This window comes from Crocuta crocuta, unplaced genomic scaffold (genome assembly GCF_008692635.1).
Source record: "Crocuta crocuta isolate KB4526 unplaced genomic scaffold, BGI_CrCroc_1.0 scaffold4, whole genome shotgun sequence".
Lineage (NCBI taxonomy): Eukaryota > Metazoa > Chordata > Mammalia > Carnivora > Hyaenidae > Crocuta > Crocuta crocuta.
In genome coordinates, this window is record NW_027529996.1 from 1,572,112 (window position 1) to 1,592,855 (window position 20,744).

Here is a 20,744-nt window from a genome sequence, read left to right on the forward strand (position 1 = left end):
TTCTCTAACTTGCTCTCTCAAAATAAATAAATAAACTTTAAAAAAATCTCCCTAGATGATTCTAATGTGCAATCAGAATTGAGAACTCCTGCTTTGCAGAGGCTGGAATTACAAGGAACTTCCAACGTCATATATTTCTTCAGTGTTTGAAATTTTTACAACTACTATGCTACCTTGGATTTAAACAAACAAACAAACAAAAAAGGAAGATGGATCAAAAGAAAATAAAGGGTAAAAGGAAAGGAAAAGGAAGAAGGAAGGGAGAGAGAAGGATGAGAAGAAGAAAAGACTTTCTTGGCCAAATAAGTAAAGCACTTTCCTTCTTGATCAAATTTCCTGAAGTATCCACTTCCTCACTTCCCATTAACACCTTGACCTTGTTCAGCTTGGCTTCTGTGCCTTTATCTCCCTAAAACTGAACTTACATTGACCACACAAGGCAAGGGCACTTGTCTCAGTTCTTATCTTCCTGATCTTGCTGCCGTATTTGACACTGTTAGCCACCATTGGAAGAGATCTCAGGGACTTGAGACAATATCCTGGCACTCGTATTATTATGAGGTTTTTCTTCCTTCTTGGGCACTACGAAAGAGAATAGCAAATTGTGAATGATTTTGTGTTATCTTTAAGCTTTTGCAAAGCTCTTGCAAAAAATTCTCTCCATGTTCAACATCAATGTCCAACCTAAAAAAGAGAAGTAAAAAGAGTCAAGGCATCTTTCCCTCCTTGAAGGAATTTCTCAACACCACAGACAAAATTCACCAGGTCTGCTTTCTCGTACAAGAGTTGAGGGGGGAGTAGGTGTGTCCACGACTGCACAGACACTTGAAAAAAAGAAGAAACATTTTTCACAAAGAACTTATGCCAGTTCAAGTCCTTCACGAAGCATACACTAACATAACATTCAAGTACAAGGAAAATCTCTGAAGCAAAAGGGACACAGGGGCAGGAGTGGGTGAGAAGAGTGTCCCACTCCCCTGCAGGGCTGACACCTGGAAGGCAAAAGAGGAAGCAGGACTTGGATCGGGGCAGGAGCGAGGGTGGCATGGAGGCAGAGCCTCAGACCACAGTGCAGCTCAGAGAAAGTCTCAGAGCCCAGAGCAGAGGTGGCCCGCTGGAGTGCCCCCTGTGGGGAGGACCCGCCCAGCTCTAGCTCCCCGCCATGCCCATGCGGTCACTGGCTGAGAACAGCCTGCCCGCGTGTGGTTTGGGGAATCCTGCAGTGGAGCCTCAAGGCAGCACGGGTGGATCCGCAGTGAATGGAGAACAGAGCATCATGTCCCATGGCTGCCCAGGATTGAAACTATGTGAGCAGTTATTTGGGTAGTTTTCAATATGATTGGGGAAGCAGAATAATCTTTGACCGGTCTTCCTCTTAAGCTTCTGAAACTTTCATCTCATTCCTTATCTTAGAAGCATCCAAAGTAGGTCTAGTCTAAAAGCAAGGAGATTGGCCCTGATTTGATAAAATGCCCAAGACACCGTGCGCTGTCTCTGGAAACACCCTCCACCCAGGGCTCCCACCACACCCTTGGCTCTTCTCCATCCGGTCCTCCCGGCGCTCTGTCCCCACTGCCCAGGCTCCTGTTGGGAATGGATTTGAAGTACTACTTAATAAACTTTTTTTTATTAATACTATTTCCTCCTTACTTTCCTCTCTTACGTCATCCCTCAACCCAGTTCAGTCATGGAAAGTGGGACAGACATTAAAGGTACACAGTATCCAAATCTCTCTTTGGGTGGTACTGCTCATCCTCAGGCCCCGAGGTGGGAGTGGGGAATTTACCAAGGACTGGGGGTTCGGGGCAAGGGCCAGTCTGGAGGACACACACACAACATCTCAGTATCTTGATCTATTCTCTTTTCTCTCGGCTTTTGCCAGCCCAGAGAAGTTTATCTAGTCTGAGGCCTAGAGACATGCGAGTGTCAAATCAAGACCCAAGCCCAAAATCATCTGCATTAATCCCTAGTGTTAATCTTCTGCCTTTAGTGAAAGTATAATATGACCTATACCAGTGACATTGGGCAAGAGGAAGAAAGAACCGAGGCTTGAGGGGAAAAAGCAAGGCTTGGCCATGGAGCAAAGAGAAAAAAGCACATTTTGAAAAGTAAAAGGACGTTTTTAAATTTAATCAGGCACAAAACTTGCAGACAAACTGTGAAGTGTTAGACATAGAAACCTATAGGTAGAACAGAACAGTCCTAATCTTAAACGGCTAAAACATTTTACCTCATTACCACCTCCTTACAACAGCCTTTAAGTGCACAATTTTCCAGCAGGACATGAACAATGAATGTAATGAGAATGATAAATGAAGGGAAATTAACCCAGACTGGATTCCTGGTCCAGATGAAAATTTCTTTCTCTGAGCTCCTAAAAACAGGTTTGTAGCCTGGGCCCTGTCTGGGTTTTTCAGAATATGGCCCCAGGATCTTCTGCTTCAGTGGGAGTCCCTGTTAAAAGGCCATTCCTGGGGCACCTGGGTGGCTCAGTTGGTTGAGCATTCGACTTCGGTTCAGGTCATGATCTCACGGTTTGTGGGTTCGAGCCCCACGTCGGGCTCTGTGCTGACAGCTTAGAGCCTGGAGCCTGTTTCAGATTCTGTGTCCCTCTCTCACTCTGCTCCTTCCCTGCTCATTCTCTGTCTCTCTTACTCTCTCAAGGGTAAATAAACATTAAAAATTAAAAAACAAAAAAAAAGCCATTCATCAGGCTTACCCCAGACTTACTGAATCGATCTGTAAGAGGAACCCAAATAATATGCAATTTTAACAACCACCTCAGGTGATTATTATACATGCTCACATTATACAATCACTGCTTCTGAATTTAATGAAACTTACCAAAAGGGAGTGAAGAATGCTGACACCTGGGATCTGGGAATAGTCTAGTTTATATTATAGAATAATAGAAAACATTATGGGCCTTGTATATAATTTAGGATCAGGAGCAGACAATACCCAGATCACAGTAGCCACCTTACCTTATTTAATTTTCTTAATGTTTTTATTTATTTTTCAGAGAGAGAGAAAGAGAGCATGAGTAAGGGAGAGGCAGAGAGAAAGAGGGAGACACAGAATCTGAAACAGGCTCTGGGCTCTGAGCTGTCAGTACAGAGCCCAATGCAGGGCTCAAACTTGGGAACAGTGAAATCAAATCATGACCTAGGCTGAAATTGGTTGCTCAACCGACAGAGCCACCCAGGCACCCCTGGGCCTCTGATATTCTTGATATTCTATATTTGGACAAAGTGCTGTTTCTCCTCTTCTTCCTGGATGCATGGCTACTTACCTGGCGACCGCATTTCCCAGCCTTATTTGTAGCTACATGTGGCCCTATGACCAAGTGTGAGCCAATGGAATGTGATTGAAAGACAGCACACAGTTTTCAAATCATCCCTAACTTAACTAGTCTCTCTGCAATTTGGCTTTTCTCACATTCTGTGAATTGCATCAAGGAAATGAGAGTGACTTTAATCGTACAGAAAAGGGCAATGTCCAAAGAAATGGAATAACAAGGTGGTAGGAACTTAGTTCTTAATGAGCCCTGTGGAGAAGAGTTGCTCCATCAGCTTAAACAGACTATGATGTTATATGAAGGAAAAATTAGCCCCCATATTAGTTAAGCCACTGTATTTTTTGCCTTACCTTTGCTATTGCATCTTACTTAGTCTTTACCTTAACAAACACTAAGAACTACCCTTAAGCAATTACCACTTAGAACCACCCATTAAATCAGATTTCTGAATCCTTGACAGTCAGTGTCATGTTTATACTCCCCAGCAGACCCTTTGCTTACATGGACCCTATATAGCAAATATCTGAAAGGGAGCTATGCCTTACCACAAAGGAGACTATAAAAAGACGTAAAGAAATGCATAAGGCCACCATGCATGTAGGTAAAACAGATTTATAAGGCTAGTATGATTTATGAGACAGCTTTGTCCCTGTGGCCAATCTTTGAATGGCATTGGAATATACTCTTTTCCAGCATCTCAACAAAGAGCACACTTTTTCAATGTTTTGTTTAAAAAAATAACCTTTATTGGCTTTCCTGTACAATATATAAGTTGACTTAAGGTGTTTAAGAAAGGATTTTCAGGTGTTGAAAGAGGTATCATTGGGTAGACTCTTCAATCTGCTAACAACAACAAGCCAAGTACAAACTGAATGCTCTCAATTTAGTAAATAACACACATATAAATAAGTGGTTCTGAATTTTTGCACATTTGACTTACAACACTTGAGCTTGTGCATTATACAAAGATGCCCTTTGATTATATTTCATGTCCTGAATTGAGATTTTCTTAAGTCTGGAAAACAAATATTTCATCCTATTTACACTGCCTGTCCCAAAACTGTATTTGATTTTGCCACATTCAACCCTAGCATAGACCTGAATATGCACTGAGCACTGTCTGTAAATAGATACACCTAGAAAAAAATATATGAAAATGTTACTAGTGAGTCTGAGGGCTACATTACCAGTTACTCTGAGTTATGGGATTACAGACTATTTTTATATTCCTTTGTTCTTTGTCTATTTCTGTATTATAGGTTTTTTTTTTTTCATTTTATTTATATTAGAGAGAGAATGAGCAAGAGAGGGGGAGAGGAGCAAAGGGAGAGAGAGAATCTTTTTTCTTTTCATTTAAATCCAAGTTAGTTAACATATAATGTAATAATGGTTTCAGGAGTAGAATTTAGTGATTCATCGCTTACATATAACACTGAATTCTCATCACAAGTGTGCTCCCAAATGTCCATCACCCTTTTAGCCCATTCCCCCCACCCAAAACCCCTCCAGCAACCCTCAGTTTGTTCTTTGTATTTGGGAGTCTCATATGGTTTGCCTCCCTCTCTGTTTTTATCTTGTTTTTCCTTCCCTTCCCCTATGTTCATCTGTTTTGTTTCTTAAGTTTCTCATGAGTGAAATATTATGATACCAGTCTTTCTCTGACGGACTTATTTCACTTAGTGTAATACCCTCTAGTTCCATCAACATTGTTGAAAATGACAAGATTTCATTCTTTTTGATCTCTAAGTAATTATTCCATTGTGTAAATGCCTTCTTTTTCCATTTGTCAGTCGATGGGCATTTGAGCTCTTCCCATGATTTGGCTATTGTTGATAGTGCTGTTATAAACATTGGGGCACATGTGGCTCTTCAAATCATCATTTTTGTATCCTTTGGATAAACACATAGCAGTGCAATTGCTGGGTTATAGGTTAGCTTTATTTTTAATTTTGTGAGGAACCTCCATTCTGTTTTCCAGAGTGGCTGCACTCCCACCAACAGTGCAAAAGCGTTCCCCTTTCTCTGCATCCTTACCAACAACTGTTGTTTCTTGAGTTGTTAATTTTAGCCATTCTGACAGGTGTGAGATGGTATCTCATTGTGGTTTTGATGTGTATTTCCCAAGAGGGAGACAATCTTAAGTAGTCTCTTTGCTCAGCACAGAGCCCAGTGTGGGGCTCGATCCCACAACCCTGGGATTATGACCTGAGCTGAAACAGGAGTTAGACACTCAATTGACTGAGCCACCCAGACACCCCAATAAGCTTATAGTTTTATAATAAGGAGGAAACAGACCTATAGGGTCTCACAACCATAGTAGGATTTCTCATTCTCTTTGCATGTCTTCTCAGGTCCTACTCCAATGCCTTACACATAATACATATTCAATAAATAATGCAAGAGAAGGAAGAAAGGAGAAAAGAGAAAAGGAAGGAAGAATTAAATGGAAAAGATGAAATCTGTTAAGTGCCATCTGTTTGCCCCTCCAGATTCACTCTGTACCCTGGTCCCAACCCTAAGACTGATCAGCATGAACTGCCTAAGTGGGCTCTTTGTTTCCTGGTTTCTGGTTGGCTTTGGCCAAGGGGACACACTGGCAGATCAGATGTGGAATAAATATTTATTCCCTGGAATCACACCCTGTGGGTCACTGTCGCCTGCGGCCCCACTCAACCAGCGAGACCCAAGACCCTTCCCACATAGCTCTTCTGATGGGAGAAAGCACTGCCCCTTCTTGCCCTTCAGATCTTGGGGCAGCCACATGCCCCACTTGTACTTGTGCTGCCCTAGCTTTTACACTGTTTCTACATCTTGTCCAGCCCTTTACAAATAGTCTCATTATTAAACCCTCCTAAAAGTGTCCAATTGGAATGGTCCACACACGTATTGTCAAGAAAGAAACTGACACTGAATCTGTTGGTGACAAAGAACCCAACAAGTTCTATCCTCTAATAACCCTCTTGAAGAAGGGTTCGGGAAAACATTTTAAAAACATCACTAATATTGCTCATTTCAAAATGTAACAAAATTTAAACAGAAAAAAGATTATGTTCATTGAGAAACTCCACTTTAACACCAAAGATTTTGTAGTTACGATAGTTATGCTTTTTCTCCTGAAAAGACAAAGATAAAAATCTACATGCATAGTCCCGTCTTTCCTCATCTTTTCAATAACCTTTAGCAATTTAACATCCTCTAAATACTCAATATTAATTGCTTAAAACATGCACAAATGAAGGATACCTATTGTAGTATGAGAATGTTCTCAGAGATTAGTTATTCCTTTTTAAAGATCATTTCTTATCTATGCATCAATGATTTTTTTCTCTTGGTGTCTTTGAAAGCAAAAAAAAAAAAAAAAAATTAACCCAGAAAAGCTAAGTGGGGCTATTTTAGTACTTAAAAATTAGTATTAATGTTATAAAAATCACAAATCCAAAAAGCAGGTCTTAATCCAATTTACAAATCTTATTTTATTTCTACATCTAGTGAACTTTAACATGAACCTTTAAAGTGGCCTTGTATTGATATCTGGTGTCATTTACAATTAAACTTTGCTTAAATATTCTAAATTTAATATATTCCTTTTACTTATCCTTCTATTTAGCAGAACTTACTATATGTTTAGGATAGTAATGAATTCAATGGGTTAAAATTATAAATTTTATAAATCTTAAGTTCTATTAAACACTGCAATGCTTTTTACAAGCTTTGTAAATCTATCTTAATCTTTCCAACTTAAAAAGTCACAACTCTAAAATTAAAAACTCAAGTATACATTTTAAGTTGGAATCATGAGGATAATGTATCAGATCCTCTAGTAAGCCAAGTTACCTTAACTATTAAAAATATTTTAAGTATAAATAGTCAAATAGTCAAATCATACCCAAGTTAATGCAAAACAATTTATATCATTGGTTGTTAATTCATTATTTCTATACATAAGGGTCAAATGAGAGAGTTATATTATCCAAGCAAATTGGAACTATTATCACCAGTAAGTTGATATAAACATCACCCAAACAAACAAGGTTATCTGCTTAGTGGCTGATATTGACCAAAAACTTGACTAAGACACCTCAGGAGCAGCCAACATTTAGAGCAATTTTTCTTGCAACACTGAGGCAGCCTGAGCCTTATTTTATGGGCTGGTCTCAATAGCCCCATTCCTCGGATTCAGGTTATATATTACCTAATACTCAAGGGAGTTGAGCTCAGTTCATTTATTTACTCCTTGATTCTACTCTCAATTTTTTTCATCTTTTTCCTTTTGGTGGATACAGTTCTTACAAATATTTTGATACCCGTTAGGCAGTGTGTATCTTTTCTTTTTCTGTGTCATGCTACTAATAGTAGTCTCTTACCATCACTACCACTCTTCTTTAGGTTACCATATGATAGCAATGGCCTGGCTTAAGGATAAGTTTCATAGGTCTCTAGGGGAAGCACTTTAACATTTCCCAGCCCTCTTGGGCCCTGCTCTTGCATGGTATGCCTTAGCCTGTGGAGGACTAGTCTTAGATGACTTGGGTTGAGCGGCCCTGGGCTGAGAAGGTTTACACTGGGAGAGTTGGGATGGGCATGGTTTGGGCTGAGTGTGTTTGGGTGGAGAGGGTTTAGCAGGAGAGGGCTGGGGCTGAGTGGGTTTGGGTGGAGAGGGTTTAGCGGGGGAGGGCCAGTGCTCAGTGGGTTTTGTTTGAGTGGGCTTGGGTTGAGAGGGCACAGGTGGAGAGTGTTTGACCTGGGATGGCTTGGGCTGACTGGGTTTAAACTGAGAGCTGGGTAAACATTTGCTGTTGGAGCTGGGATAGGATCCCATTTGGAAGTCTGGATTTAAAGGTCCATCCTGTGTCTTCAATCTGGTTCCTTGATGAGAAGCATGTCTTATAGGTTTTTGTGTGGCTCCTGCTGGTGGAAAGGCCTGAGGGTAAAAACCTTCAATATGGGATGTTGTTTTCAAAGGTTTCCCAGTTGCTCTTGGTGGCTGTGTTCTATGGGCATAGGCTTGCTTAGGCTGTGGCTTCCCAGTTGCTTCTGGTGGCTGCAAACCCGGGGAGTGGGAGTGACCTACCTGGGAGACCACTGCCCCAGACTTTTCAAGAGCTCCCATTGTCTGTGGTCTCCTGGGCCAGGCCTGTAAATGCTGAGACACAGGTCTTGGTGATCTTCCAATTGTTTTAGTCATGGGATGTCCCCAAGCAGTTCTTGAAAATTTCGTGAATCTTTCAGGTGAATAAAATCTCTGGGGTTGGAAGTACCGAAACCGAAAACTTTTACCTCGACCATAGGCCCTTGTTTTCTGAAAAGGCCAGGGATGGAACCACTTCGACCTCTGCTCTGACCAAAAGTGGGAGCCCATAACCCAGGGGGCTTTGAGAGAAACATGGTTAAAGTTACCTCCAATTCTGCTTGGTAAAGGACAGGAGTTTTCCAGATGAGGTGTGAATACTGGGGGGAGGTAGAAACTCTGGAGATTCTGGCTAGCCCCAGGCTCTCTTACAGGCATCACAGCTGGGCTTTCACATGAGCTTTCTGGCTGACTGTGTCTTTGTTGTCTCTCATCTTTAGCTGTTCCAGACAAATTTTCACTAGGGGGAGTTTGAAGCCCCTGAACGTACTCAAAGTCTTGATCTACCTGGATTCCCAACTCCCTGGCCAGGGAGCCCATATCCTCCATGGACACACATCTGAGTGAAGAGGACATCGCTTCCTGGAGAGCAGCTTGAAGACCCTCAATATTCTTCCCTCTCTCCCCAGCTTCTTCTCCCTCCCAAAACAGAAGCTGTGATGGCTTCAGCTTCAGAATCCTCTGGAAAAGTTGTGTCTCTTCACTCTCCTGGGCCTGGGGACTGAGGACAAAGTAGAATCTCTCCGTGGCAGCTTCTCCTAAAAACATCAGCAAGTCCCACTCCTTCTCACCTAGGTAGTCAGTGAAAAAAAACACAGCTGAGGAAACTTCCACCAAGAAACCGAACTGCGTCCAAAAACTTTCTAGATCTCCACGAAGGTTGGCCAGAGCAACAGGCTTTTGGAAAACACTAGCATTTTCCTTTAGACCATCGCTATCAGGAAAATGCCACATTATCTCTACCAGGCCATCAGAGATTTGCCGGGGAAATACTGGGACAGTAAAATCTTGATGGAGAAAGATTTTGTGAGATTTTAGTTGGTCAGGGCCAAGCAGTGTGTTGAGGATTCTGGACTTGGAGAAGCTACAGTATCCGAGACGCACAAAAGAGATGACAGGCATCTTCATGAGAGTCAGGCACTTTTCTGTATCTCCTATGGGCCCTCCTGAAGACTGTGTTGACCACTTCTTCACAATGCCCTTCATGGCCCCCAGCATTAAGATGCTTTTGTTGTTTTCTGCGTCTGGCAGGAGCAGAGGAAGAGCAAACCGGCATTGATACATGTTGGACATGACTTCGCGTTGCAACGAGCTGTCTGAACAGAGCATAGAGGCACAAAGGACATCAAAGGGATTAATGGTTCGTATGTCTCTCATTTCCAAATTCTCCACTCGGGTCAGCAGTTCCTCTTTGTTACCCTCATCCGGAACCTTGTGTCTGAGGATCGTATCTCTGGCTGTCACATCCAGCGCTTGAACTTTCACCAGGAAATTCCAGGCTAAGTCTCCTGGAGTCTCGGGTGCCCACAGACATCCTCGATCTAAGGAGAATTGTTTAACAACATCTGGCAGAAGCTTTCTGTTCCTATCCATGTTCAAACATGACAGGACATCTTTAAATACCTTTTTTCTTTCTGTAGAGAAAAAGATACTCCGTGAATGTCACATTCAGAATCTAAGCTACCTTCACTGACTTTTAAAATTAAATAAGTAATTGACTTTTTCATTGTAAGATGGAACGGTACAAATAAAGTGAAAGTTCCCTTTCGCCACTCTGCCAATTCCATTTTCCTCCTAAGAGATGCCAATATGTTATGTATGTTTGCTTCCCATCCTTTTTCTATGCAAGTATGTAAGTAATGCATGCATACAGAGAAATATATTGTTTGGTTCAGTGGATACTATTTTATTTTTACATAAATTGTATTATACTAAACAAATGATTTTCGATTTCTTTTCACTTAATGGTGTTCTTTGCAAATTCTTCCAAGTCAGTTCATATATGTTTTTTTATTTTTTTATTTATTTATTTTTAATGTTTTTATTTATTTCTAGGAGAGAGAGAGAGAGAGACAGCATGAGAAGAGGAGGGTCAGAGAGAGAGGGAGTCACAGACCGAAACAGGCTCCAGGCTCTGAGCTGGCAGTCAGCACAGAGCACGACGCGGGGCTTGAACCCACGAACCGTGAGATCATGATCTAAGCGAAAGTTGGATGCTTAACCGACTAAGCCACCCAGGCACCCTCATATATGTTTTTTTTTAGCTAATCCATCATACTTCATGATTTGGATGGACCATTACTTATTTAACCATTGTCTACTGATGATCATTTTGGTTTTCCAATTTTTTGGCTAATGTTTGTATGCACTGATGAAAAACCTTGTTAATGTTTTATGATATAAATGTATGAGGAGTTTTCTAGGTAGATACTGATCTCTTTTTTTATATATATTCTTTAATGCTTATTTATTTTTGACAGAGAGTGCATGCAGGGGAGGGGCAGAAAGAGGGAGACAGTGGATCTGAAGCAGCCTCCATGCTGTGAGCACAGAGCCAAATGCAGGGCTTGAACTCATAAACACTGAAATCACAACCTGAGGCAAAATCGAGTCTGCTGCTTAACCAACTGATACTGGTTTCTTTCTCTTTCTTCCTTCCTTCCTTTCTTGCTTTCCTTCTTTCTGTTTTTTAATTTTTTAATGTTTATTTATTTCTGGGAGAGAGAGAATGAGTGGGGGAGAGGCAGAGAGAGAGAGAGAGAGAGAATCCGAAGCAGGCTGTAGGCTCTAAGCTGTCATCACAGAGCCCAACACAGGGCTCAAACTCACAAACCCCAAGATCATGACCTGAGCCAAAGTTGGACCATTAACCAACTGAACCACCCAGGCACCCCTGATTTCTTTCTTAAATGTATCTCTTGCTACAGTTTGGAAAAATGAAAGATTTTATGTCCATTAAAGTTTTCTCAGAATTTATGTGCTGTACCTACTTTCTCCTAATCTCCAATTTTCTAATATGCCTCCTGGGAATACAGAGATTAGTGCTTAGTAGAGAAAGATCAGAGAGTACTTTTTTACTCCTGATAGATGGCAAACGAGCATAAGCTTCTTGGATTCCCTATAAAAATAGCCTGGAATAAACAGCAGGAGTGAGAGAAAAGTATGGATTTAAAGGATTAGCAAAGACAACTCTAAGAAATCCTTGGGCAGTCTAAAGGTCGCTTGAAGTGGAATATGTGTTGGGGTAAGAAGGTGAGGGAGGAGTTGGGGCTAGTAAAAAGGGTTCCCAGGGGAGGCAGTGAAAGGCTAGGTTGCAGGCAAGCTTTTAGTCTCACTCTTGCCTATCATCTATTTTGCCTTTGGACAACAATCCTCTGTTTCTTCGGCACAAAAACTTGCACCCACAGAGCCCAGGCCAGGATATCCAGTACTGACAAGGTGAGGACTCGTCAGTCCTTCCTGACTACTGTGGAGCTCGTCTGGGATACCACACCAAGAAGCAACAGGGTAAATAAATCTCGTACATAGCAACAATGATACAATCAATAAGCACAGAAGTGGATAAAAAGAAAAAAGTTAAGGGGCACCTGGGTGGCTCAGTCAATTAAGCATCCGACTTCGGCTCAGGTCATGATCTCACAGTTTGTGGGTTCAAGCCATGGTCAGGCTCTGTGCTAACAGCTCAAAACCCAGAGCATGCTTTGGATTCTGTGTCACCCTCTCTCTGACCCTCCCCCACTCACACTCTGTCTCTCTCTCTTTCAAAAATAAACATTAAAAAAATAATTTTAAAAAAAGAAAAGAAAAAAGGAGCAATAATATCTAGAACCTAATATATTTTTGTAAACTTAAAATTTATGAAAATAGCCCAGCTAAGGCAAAAAGAGATGATTTTTAGCTACCACTCACTGAAAGGAGAATTTTGAATTTGAGTCCAGTTAGGTTATTTGGAAATGAACAGAGGCCGAAAAAAAAAAAAAAAAGACTCTTTGGAGATATTTAACAATTTAGAGTCTCTACAATCTATCATACACAATATTTAGGATGCAATCCAAAGTTAACAGACATAGGAAGAGACAGAACTATAACCCATACTCCATCAATGGAAACTGACCCAGATGTTAGATTTAGGATGTAAGAATTTTACCTTATTTTTTTTTTAATGTGTATTTATTTATTTTGAGAGACAAAGTGAGTGAGTGTGCATGAGCAAGGGAGGGGCAGAGAGAGAGGGAGAGAGAGAACCCTGACATGGGGCTCAATTTCATGAACTGTGAGATCATGACCTGAGCCAAAATCAAGAATCAGACACTTAACCGACTGAGCCACCCAGATGCCCCTAGGACATAAGAATTTTAAAGTAGCGATCTTAACTACTCATACGAATATAAAATAAAATAAACTCATAATGAGTCATTAAATAGGAATCCCAGGAAAAAAATAGAAAATATTACAAAATAGAAATTCTAGAATTAAAAATCACAATATCTAAATTTTTAAAAAATCGGTAAATGGACTTAACAGCAAATTGGAAGTGACAGAGATGGTCAGTATACTTAAAGATATAGCAATGGAAATGATCCAATCTGATGAACAGAGAGGCAAAAATACTAAACAAAAAAATATATAAAGCCGTAGAATCCATAGAACAATATCAAAACTTAAACATATATGTACTTGAAGTGTCAGAAAGGGAGGAGGAAACAAATGGGACAGAAAAAAATATTTGGATAAATAATGGCAGAAGATTTTCCAAATTTGATTTTAAACAAAAGTTTTGCAGATTCTGCAAATCCTAAGGAGGATAGAAACAAAGAAAATCATATCTAAGTATATGAGTCAACTGCTAATAAAAATTTAAGAAAAAGAAATAACACTTATAATGATAAAATAACTGCAGACTTAGCATGAGAAACAATGGAAGCCAAAAGACAGGAATGGCATCCATAAAGTGCTGAAGGCAGAAAAGCTGTCAACCTATAAATCAGTATCTAACAAAAATATCCTTCTGGAACAAAGGCAAAATAAAGACATTTTTCAAAAAGCAAAAACTAAGAGAATTTCCCACTAATGGACCTACATTAAAAGAAATTCTTAAAAAAGAAATAATAAAAAGTCTTCAGGCTGAAGGGAAACATCACATGAAAACTTAGATCTTCAAGAAGAAAGGGCAAGGGAAATGGTAAATATAGGGTTCCCGCCACTGGAGGAACTCAACTGTAAGCTGGAAGGGAAGGGGGCTGATTGCTAGAATCTACACACAAGTTGACCTTATACAGTGCAGAGTACACAAAGCAATGCCATAAGCCTTCTCGAGACTTAGATTAGACACTGTGACTTTTTTTGTCATGAAATTTAGCATAACAAAAAACATGATGATCCTTCTCCTTTGATTCAGATACATTTGTATGTTTTTCAGTTCCTAGCTGCATAAATATTGCAGAGGAAAAAGAGGGTAGCCTCATGCCTCCAGTCAACTAGACTGGATTGGTTAGATATTAGAATTAACGTTTCAAGTCAGAACTCTGTTATTACTGAGAATTTTCTTGAACTGTTTTGCTAAAGGTGTTAGATTGATTGCAAAAAATAGCCCCAATTAATGGCTTTCTGGGGATATTTTGGCTTTCGGCAATATTACTTTGAGAGAAGTGGTATCTATTTTTCCCCAGCTCTTTAATTTGCATTGTCTTTGTGTGACATACTTTGGCCAACAGAATTTTGCAGAAGTGATGGTGTTATGGGTTGAATTGTGCTTCCCCCACCCCCCCAAAAAATTGTGCAGTTCCCAGTACCTCAGAATGTGACCTTATTTGTAAACAAAATCTTTACAGAAGTCACATTAAAATGAGGTCATTAGGGTGAACTCCCATCCAGTATGGCTGCTGTCCTTACAAAGGGGAAATTTGAAAACAGAGATGTGCACAGAGGGAAAATGTTTTGAAGACACCCAGAGAGAAGATGGCCATCTGAACCCAGGGAATAACTGAGGCTACCAGACACTAGAGAGAGAACTGGAACAGCTCCTTCTAAATGCCTGCAGAGAGGCCTTGACCCTGCAAACACCTTGCTTTCACACCTCTGGCCCCGATAGCTGTGAGACAATAAATCCCCCATTGTCTCCTAAGCCACCCTGTGTGAGACTTTGTGAGCCTTAGGAAACTAATACATATGGCATGGTAGTTCTGAGTCTAACCCCTCTTTTCTCTCTTTCCCTCTCTCTATCCTTCTTGCCTTCTGTCTAACACTCCTCTGTCCTCACCGTAAGAATATGCCCCATCTAGTCTGAGAAGAAGTCCAGACCAGCCTGCCAGAAGATGACAGACTAGTCTATAGCCAGCTGACCACAGACACATGAGAAAACCCAGGAAAGACCAGAGGAACTGCCCAGCCAACTACAGACACATGAACAATAATACACACTTATTCTTTGAAGCAACTGAATTTTGATAAGCTTTGTTATGCAGCAGTATTGGTACACTAAATAACTGATACAGAAAAGAAGACCATACAGTAAACAGTAACATACAAGAAATACATCATATTAGAATGTTACCTATGGAATAAGGGGAGTGGGGAATAAAGAAAAAATGGAATAAACAGACAACAGGGACTTTTTACAGTATAATGATGATAATATGCAGTGAATAATTAAGTCACCCTATACAATAAGTGAAATATGTAAATAAATTTTAAAAATTAAGAATGAAGCCTAGGGTCACCTGGGTGGCTCAGTCGTTTAAGAGTCTGACTCTTGATTTTAGCTCAGGTCTTGATCTCAGTTTGTGAGATTGAGCCCCATGTCAGGCTCCATGCTGACAGTGCTTGGGATTCTCTTTCTTCCTCTCTCTCTGCCCATCCCATGCTCATGCTCATGCTTGTTCTCTCTCTCTCTCTCTCTCTCCCTCCCAAAATAAACAAAGAAACTTAAAAAAAAAAAAAACAAAAAACAAAGAACAAGGCCTAAAAACGATTATGGATTGGAAGGTAGGAGGGTAAACAAGAATTGTGTTGTGGACGGAATAGTACTCAGCCATCAAAAAGAATAAAATCTTGGGGAGCACAGGCGGCTCAGTCAGTTAAGGGTCCAACTTTGGCTCAGGTCATGATCTTGTGATCATGAGTTCAAGGCCCACAGAGGGCTCTGTGCTGATAGCTCAGAGCCTGGAGCCTGCTTCAGATTCTGCATCTCCCTCTCTCTCTGCTCCTCTCCCACTCATGCTCTGTCTCTCTCTCTCTCTCAAAAATAAACATTAAAAAAATTTTATTGGAAAAAAGAGCAAAATATTGCCATTTGCAATGATGTGGATGAAGCTAGAGTATATTATGCTAGGTGAAATAACTCAGTCAGAGAAAGACAAATAACCATGTAAATTCACTCCTATGTTGAATTTAAGAAACAAAACAGATGAACATATAGGGGGGCTAAAAAATAAAAAAGAAAGAGGGAAACAAACCACAAGAGACTCTTAACAATAGAGAACAAATTGAGTGTTGATGGAGGGAAGTGGGCAGGGGATGCACTAGAAGGGCAATGGGTATTAGAGGGCACTTGTTATGATGAGCACTGGGTGTTTAATGGAAGTGATGAATCCCTGAATTCTACTCCTGAAACCCATATTGCACAGTATGTTAACTCACTAGAATTTAAATAAAAATTTGAGGGGTGCCTGGGTGGCTCAGTCAGTTAAGCATCTGATTTCAGCTCAGATCATGATCTCACAGTTCGTGGGTTCGAGCCCCGCATCAGGCTCTGTGCTGACTGCCAGCTCAGAGCCTGGAGCCTGTTTCAGATTCTGTATCTCCCTCTCTCTCTGACCCTCCCCTGCTCACGCTGTCTCTCTTTCTCTCTCTCAGAAATAAATAAAGTTAAAAAAAGTTTTAAAATAAATAAAAATTTGAAAAGAAAAAAATTGTGTCATGGGTTAAATTATGTACCCCTCAAATTCCTATATTGAATTCCTACCCCCTACCCCCACCGTGCCACAGGATGTGATATTATTTGGAAATAGAGTCACTGTAGATATAATTAGTTAAGAGGAGGTCATTAGGGTGGGTTCTAATTTAATATGACTAATGTCCTTATAAAAAGGGGAAATTTGGACCTAGAGAACTGCACCCAGGGGAGATGACTATGTGAAGATCAAGGCAGATGAGAGGGATATTTTTATGAGCCAAAGAATGCCGAAGATTTCTAACAAACTGCCAGGAACTAGGGACAGATCCTCCTTTACAGCCTTCAGAAGTAACCAACCTTGATTTCAGACTTCTAGCCTCCAAACTGAGATGCCGGATTTCTGTTGTTTATTGTTTAAGCCACCTTCGTGGCACTTTGTTACAGCAGCCCGTAGCAAACTTATACAACGTGTGATGAGGAGGACATTACTCCTCTCCTACTTAGAACTGGATGGTGAATCCCCACAATTTGGACTAAGTGTGAGATGATAACTATGTTTTCCTTCTTTGCTCAAAGCTTGGTGATTTTTATTTTCATAGACAATCTCTCTCCAAATGAAGCATTTCTAATATTTTGAATTTTCATTCAGAAATATTTCAATTCAAGATACCAATATAATATCCCTTATCAAGATGATAACTTATTACTGGACCAAGCCAAGTACCAATATTTTGGGATCTTACCCAATTATTACAAGTTCCTCTCTGATTTTCACTTCAGCAGTTTGGCCCATAATCTCCAGATCCCTCTGATTGGTCACAAAAGCACTAAAATGACTTTAAAGTCTTAATTTGAGCAAATAGAAGGCAACATCTAAAACTAATGCTTAGCAACTAGTATGTATCATGGAGGCGACTGCATAAACCTGTAAGCTCAGTCAGTATTTATTTTTGCTTATGCTGTCCATCATTTTGTAGGGTCTACATCTTCCTGTCAAACCCACCCTTAAGGAAATTCCAAATTAGAGGGGTACAAGGAATTTCTGAGTAGCTGCTTTTCTGGTGCCTTTCCTTACCCCTTCTCCCCTCTATGTCACAGAAACCTAAAAATAAGTTGTTGCCTAACTATCACATAGTATTGCCATACCTTCCATCCGTTTCTCCTCCTCCTCCACCTCCTCCTCCAATGACATGCCAGATTCTGAATCCTCATAACTCTGTTCTTCATCAGAGAACTGTGAGGTTTCTGAATATGCAAAGCCCTCTTCACCATCATGGACATTGTGCTCTGAGTCGTTAGAATCCTCTTCTTCCACAGAGGTTTTTGCATCTTCAGAGTGTCCAACAGATTCTAAATATTCATCTTTTCCTAAGTACAAAGAATCATCTGGCTCCTCATATCTTTGTCCATCCTGTAAATATTCAATAGTTGCTGGAATTTGGTATTTAATGTTCTCAACTAAATGAGGCGATATGACTTTTTGTGAGTTGTATTCCTCCTCATTTTCCCTTGAGGACCAAACACCTTCCTTATAACTAATTTTCATGTCCCTGAAGGTCTCAGAGATTCCCATATCCAGGTGTTCTTTCTCTTTGAAGGACACTGTGATTTCAGGATTCTCGGGCTGTTTCTCTCCAGAGGAAAAAACATCTTCTGAATTCTTGCTTATCCCTATAGATTGAAGAGGTTCTATATTCTCATGTTTTAAAAATTCTGAAAAGAACAAGAAAGTTTGGGGGGGAGGGGGTTACTTTGCTTTTCCAAATTACCAAAAAGAAATTTTATAATAACTTGAGTTTCCAAGACCTCAAAGCATCATCTCTCTTCTTTATTTCAAAACTGGAGGACAGGAATACCTAGCATCTCCCAGATAAATAACAAGTCAACTGTCATACTTTCTTTCTCTCACTGAAAAAAAAAATCAGATCACATTCCTACCTTGCTCAAAAGTTTGGCTCTTCATAGCAAACTCAAGGAGTACATGAGTGAAACAGAAAATTTGAGTCCTATGAATAGTGCTTACTTGTGGATTTACTGTGACCCAAAACAAGTCGGATTTCCTAGGGCCATTGCTGATGAAATCTGATCCTCATAATTTCTAATCAGGAAGCAAATAGCTCTAATTCAGAATCATAAGTTCTAAAAATAGTAATATCTATTTCTCTAAGCATATGGGTCTTGTCCTACATTAGAGACTGCTAACATGAACATTTTTATCTGATCCTCTACCTCTTGAAGTAATCTTCAATATTTTTTTGATATTTAGAAAAAGGAGCTACACCTGCCTCTAGTGGTAACATAGAGAATCACTAAAAAATCCATTCTGGAAGAAATACTCCCTCATCTGTCATTTATTACCTTTCAACATTGAAGAATTAGCATTTTGATTGTTCCAGAAAAGTTGGCTTCGCAGGTATTCTTATCACAGAAAAAAATGAAGTTACTGATCCACCATTTATGTGTGCTATAAATCATTTTTCTCATATTTCCAAAATGGCTATACTAAGTGAAAGATGCAGCTTTTGGGCTTAGGGTTGTTAAATATCCATGAATTTACTTACTGAATAATAAGCAGTTTATACTAGCACTAAAACTTTGCAAGCTTTGGATACAGTTTGAACAAAGAACTATCAATCCCCTAAATCAATAAAATACATTGTTCCCTGCTTTTAAAATCCTGGACACTTTCCCCCTTTATCATTTGTTAGTGAAAATTATCTCCAGGAGATAGGCAAATGAAAACAGAAGGCAATAATATTCTTTTTTCAGGAAATCTGCTTTGTCACTCTTACCCCCCCCACCCCCCCNACAAATGGTAGCTGGCTCTGGAAAAGTACTAAGTAAACACTTGAGAAACTGCTGACAGCTTACCTCTCCCCTTTTCTGTACCAAAATTAACAGCTTTCGACTTTTCTTCAGGGGATCTGTAACATTCTCCAGAGTCTCATACTCTTCCTCAGAAATCAGTCCCCGGGAGGTTAATGTATCTAAGACAGAATCGGGATCTTGTTGGAGGATTTCAAGTAACTTTTTTCGGTCTCTTTCTACAATCTCTGAAGAAACGCTGCTGGCAGCCATTGTTCCCGTGTCCTCTAGACCAGGAAATGGATTATGAAACCATTCCGGTAGTAAATAAATACAAGTTTTTAAAAAAAATGGCAAGGAGTAATTCTATTTGGCAAAGATTAAACAGGTCAAAGATACCTAGCATTGGAGAGGACAGGTACAAACAAGCCAAGGCGGTGCGGCAAGTTGGGGGTGGGGGGAGCCCTAAACCCACCCAGGTCTGCCTCCCTATAGATTATTTATCTGCTCTCTTGATGAGTTGACTCAGTCTCCTCATGACTCAGCCCCAGGGTCAATTCCTCTGAGAAGTCTCTTGAAATTTAGTTTGGACTAGGTATTCCCTGCTCTGAGCTCTACTCATGATAAAAACGGAATTGATTAATTCTTTCTGAAGAGAAATCAGGCAATCTGCAACAATAAATAAATAAATGCTGACAGATAAAAATACAAATTTAGGGGTGCCTGGGCGGCTCAGTCAGGTAAGTGTCTCACTCTTGATCTCAACTTAGGTCATGATCTCACATTTCCTGAGCCTCACATCATCAGCCTCTGCACTGGGTGTGGAGCCTGCTTGGGGTTCTCTCTCTACCCCTTCCCTGCTTACAGTCTCTTTCTCTCTCTCAAAATAAATAAACATTTAAAAAATAAAAAAGAATAAAAATTTATACCTTTCAACTCATCTATTTCACGTCTAGAAAACTATCTTAAGGAAATAATCAGGCAAATGCCCAAAGATACATGTGTAAGAATCTTAATGACAGCATTATTTATAACAGCAGAAAAAATTTAAATACCCAAGGTTTCCCTAAAGTGGGAATTTGTGGGAAACAGAAAAGAACAGCTTAAAAGGATGAAAGCAGGGCATCTGTCTGGCTCAGTCAGTAGAGTATGTGATTCTTGATCCCAGGGTCATGAGCCTGACCCCAATGGGGGCAGAGTTTACTTAACAAAAAATAAATGCATAAATAAGTAAAAGGTTGAAGTGAGTTATATATATTAACAACTAGTAATATCCATGATATATCATTATGAAAGACAGCAAGTTAAGATCCCGTTTTTGTTAAAAAAAATTAAAAATTAAAATCATATGGAAACCAACTTGACAATAAACTATTAAAAAAAAACTCTCTCCTCTCCTCCTCTGCCCCTCCCCAACTTGTGCATGAGTTTGTGTGTGCATGTTTGCATGACTTTGTGTGCGTGCTCTCTCTCTAAAATAAAAATACTATTAAATATATTTTACTTAAATATGTAAGCAAAAGCAGACTATGCATGGACCAATGCTGAGGATGTATTAAGACCCAAGGATAATTATTAATTCTATTCCTGAGGTTGAGAAAAGATTAAGACAGGCCTTA

General features: G+C 40.0%; 1 protein-coding gene across 1 annotated transcript; it reads right to left on the reverse strand.

Annotated features, from left to right (window-relative positions):
- Positions 1–4,027: 4,027 nt before the first annotated feature.
- On the reverse strand, positions 4,028–19,404 carry CARD6 (caspase recruitment domain family member 6). Its single transcript, XM_077763445.1, has 3 exons — positions 19,107–19,404; positions 17,467–18,033; positions 4,028–10,060 (listed from the first exon to the last, which is right to left on the reverse strand). Exons 1-3 carry the CDS (start codon positions 19,396–19,398, stop codon positions 7,749–7,751), a joined length of 3,171 nt encoding a protein of 1,056 aa, XP_077619571.1. The 5' UTR covers positions 19,399–19,404; the 3' UTR covers positions 4,028–7,748.
- Positions 19,405–20,744: the final 1,340 nt, after the last annotated feature.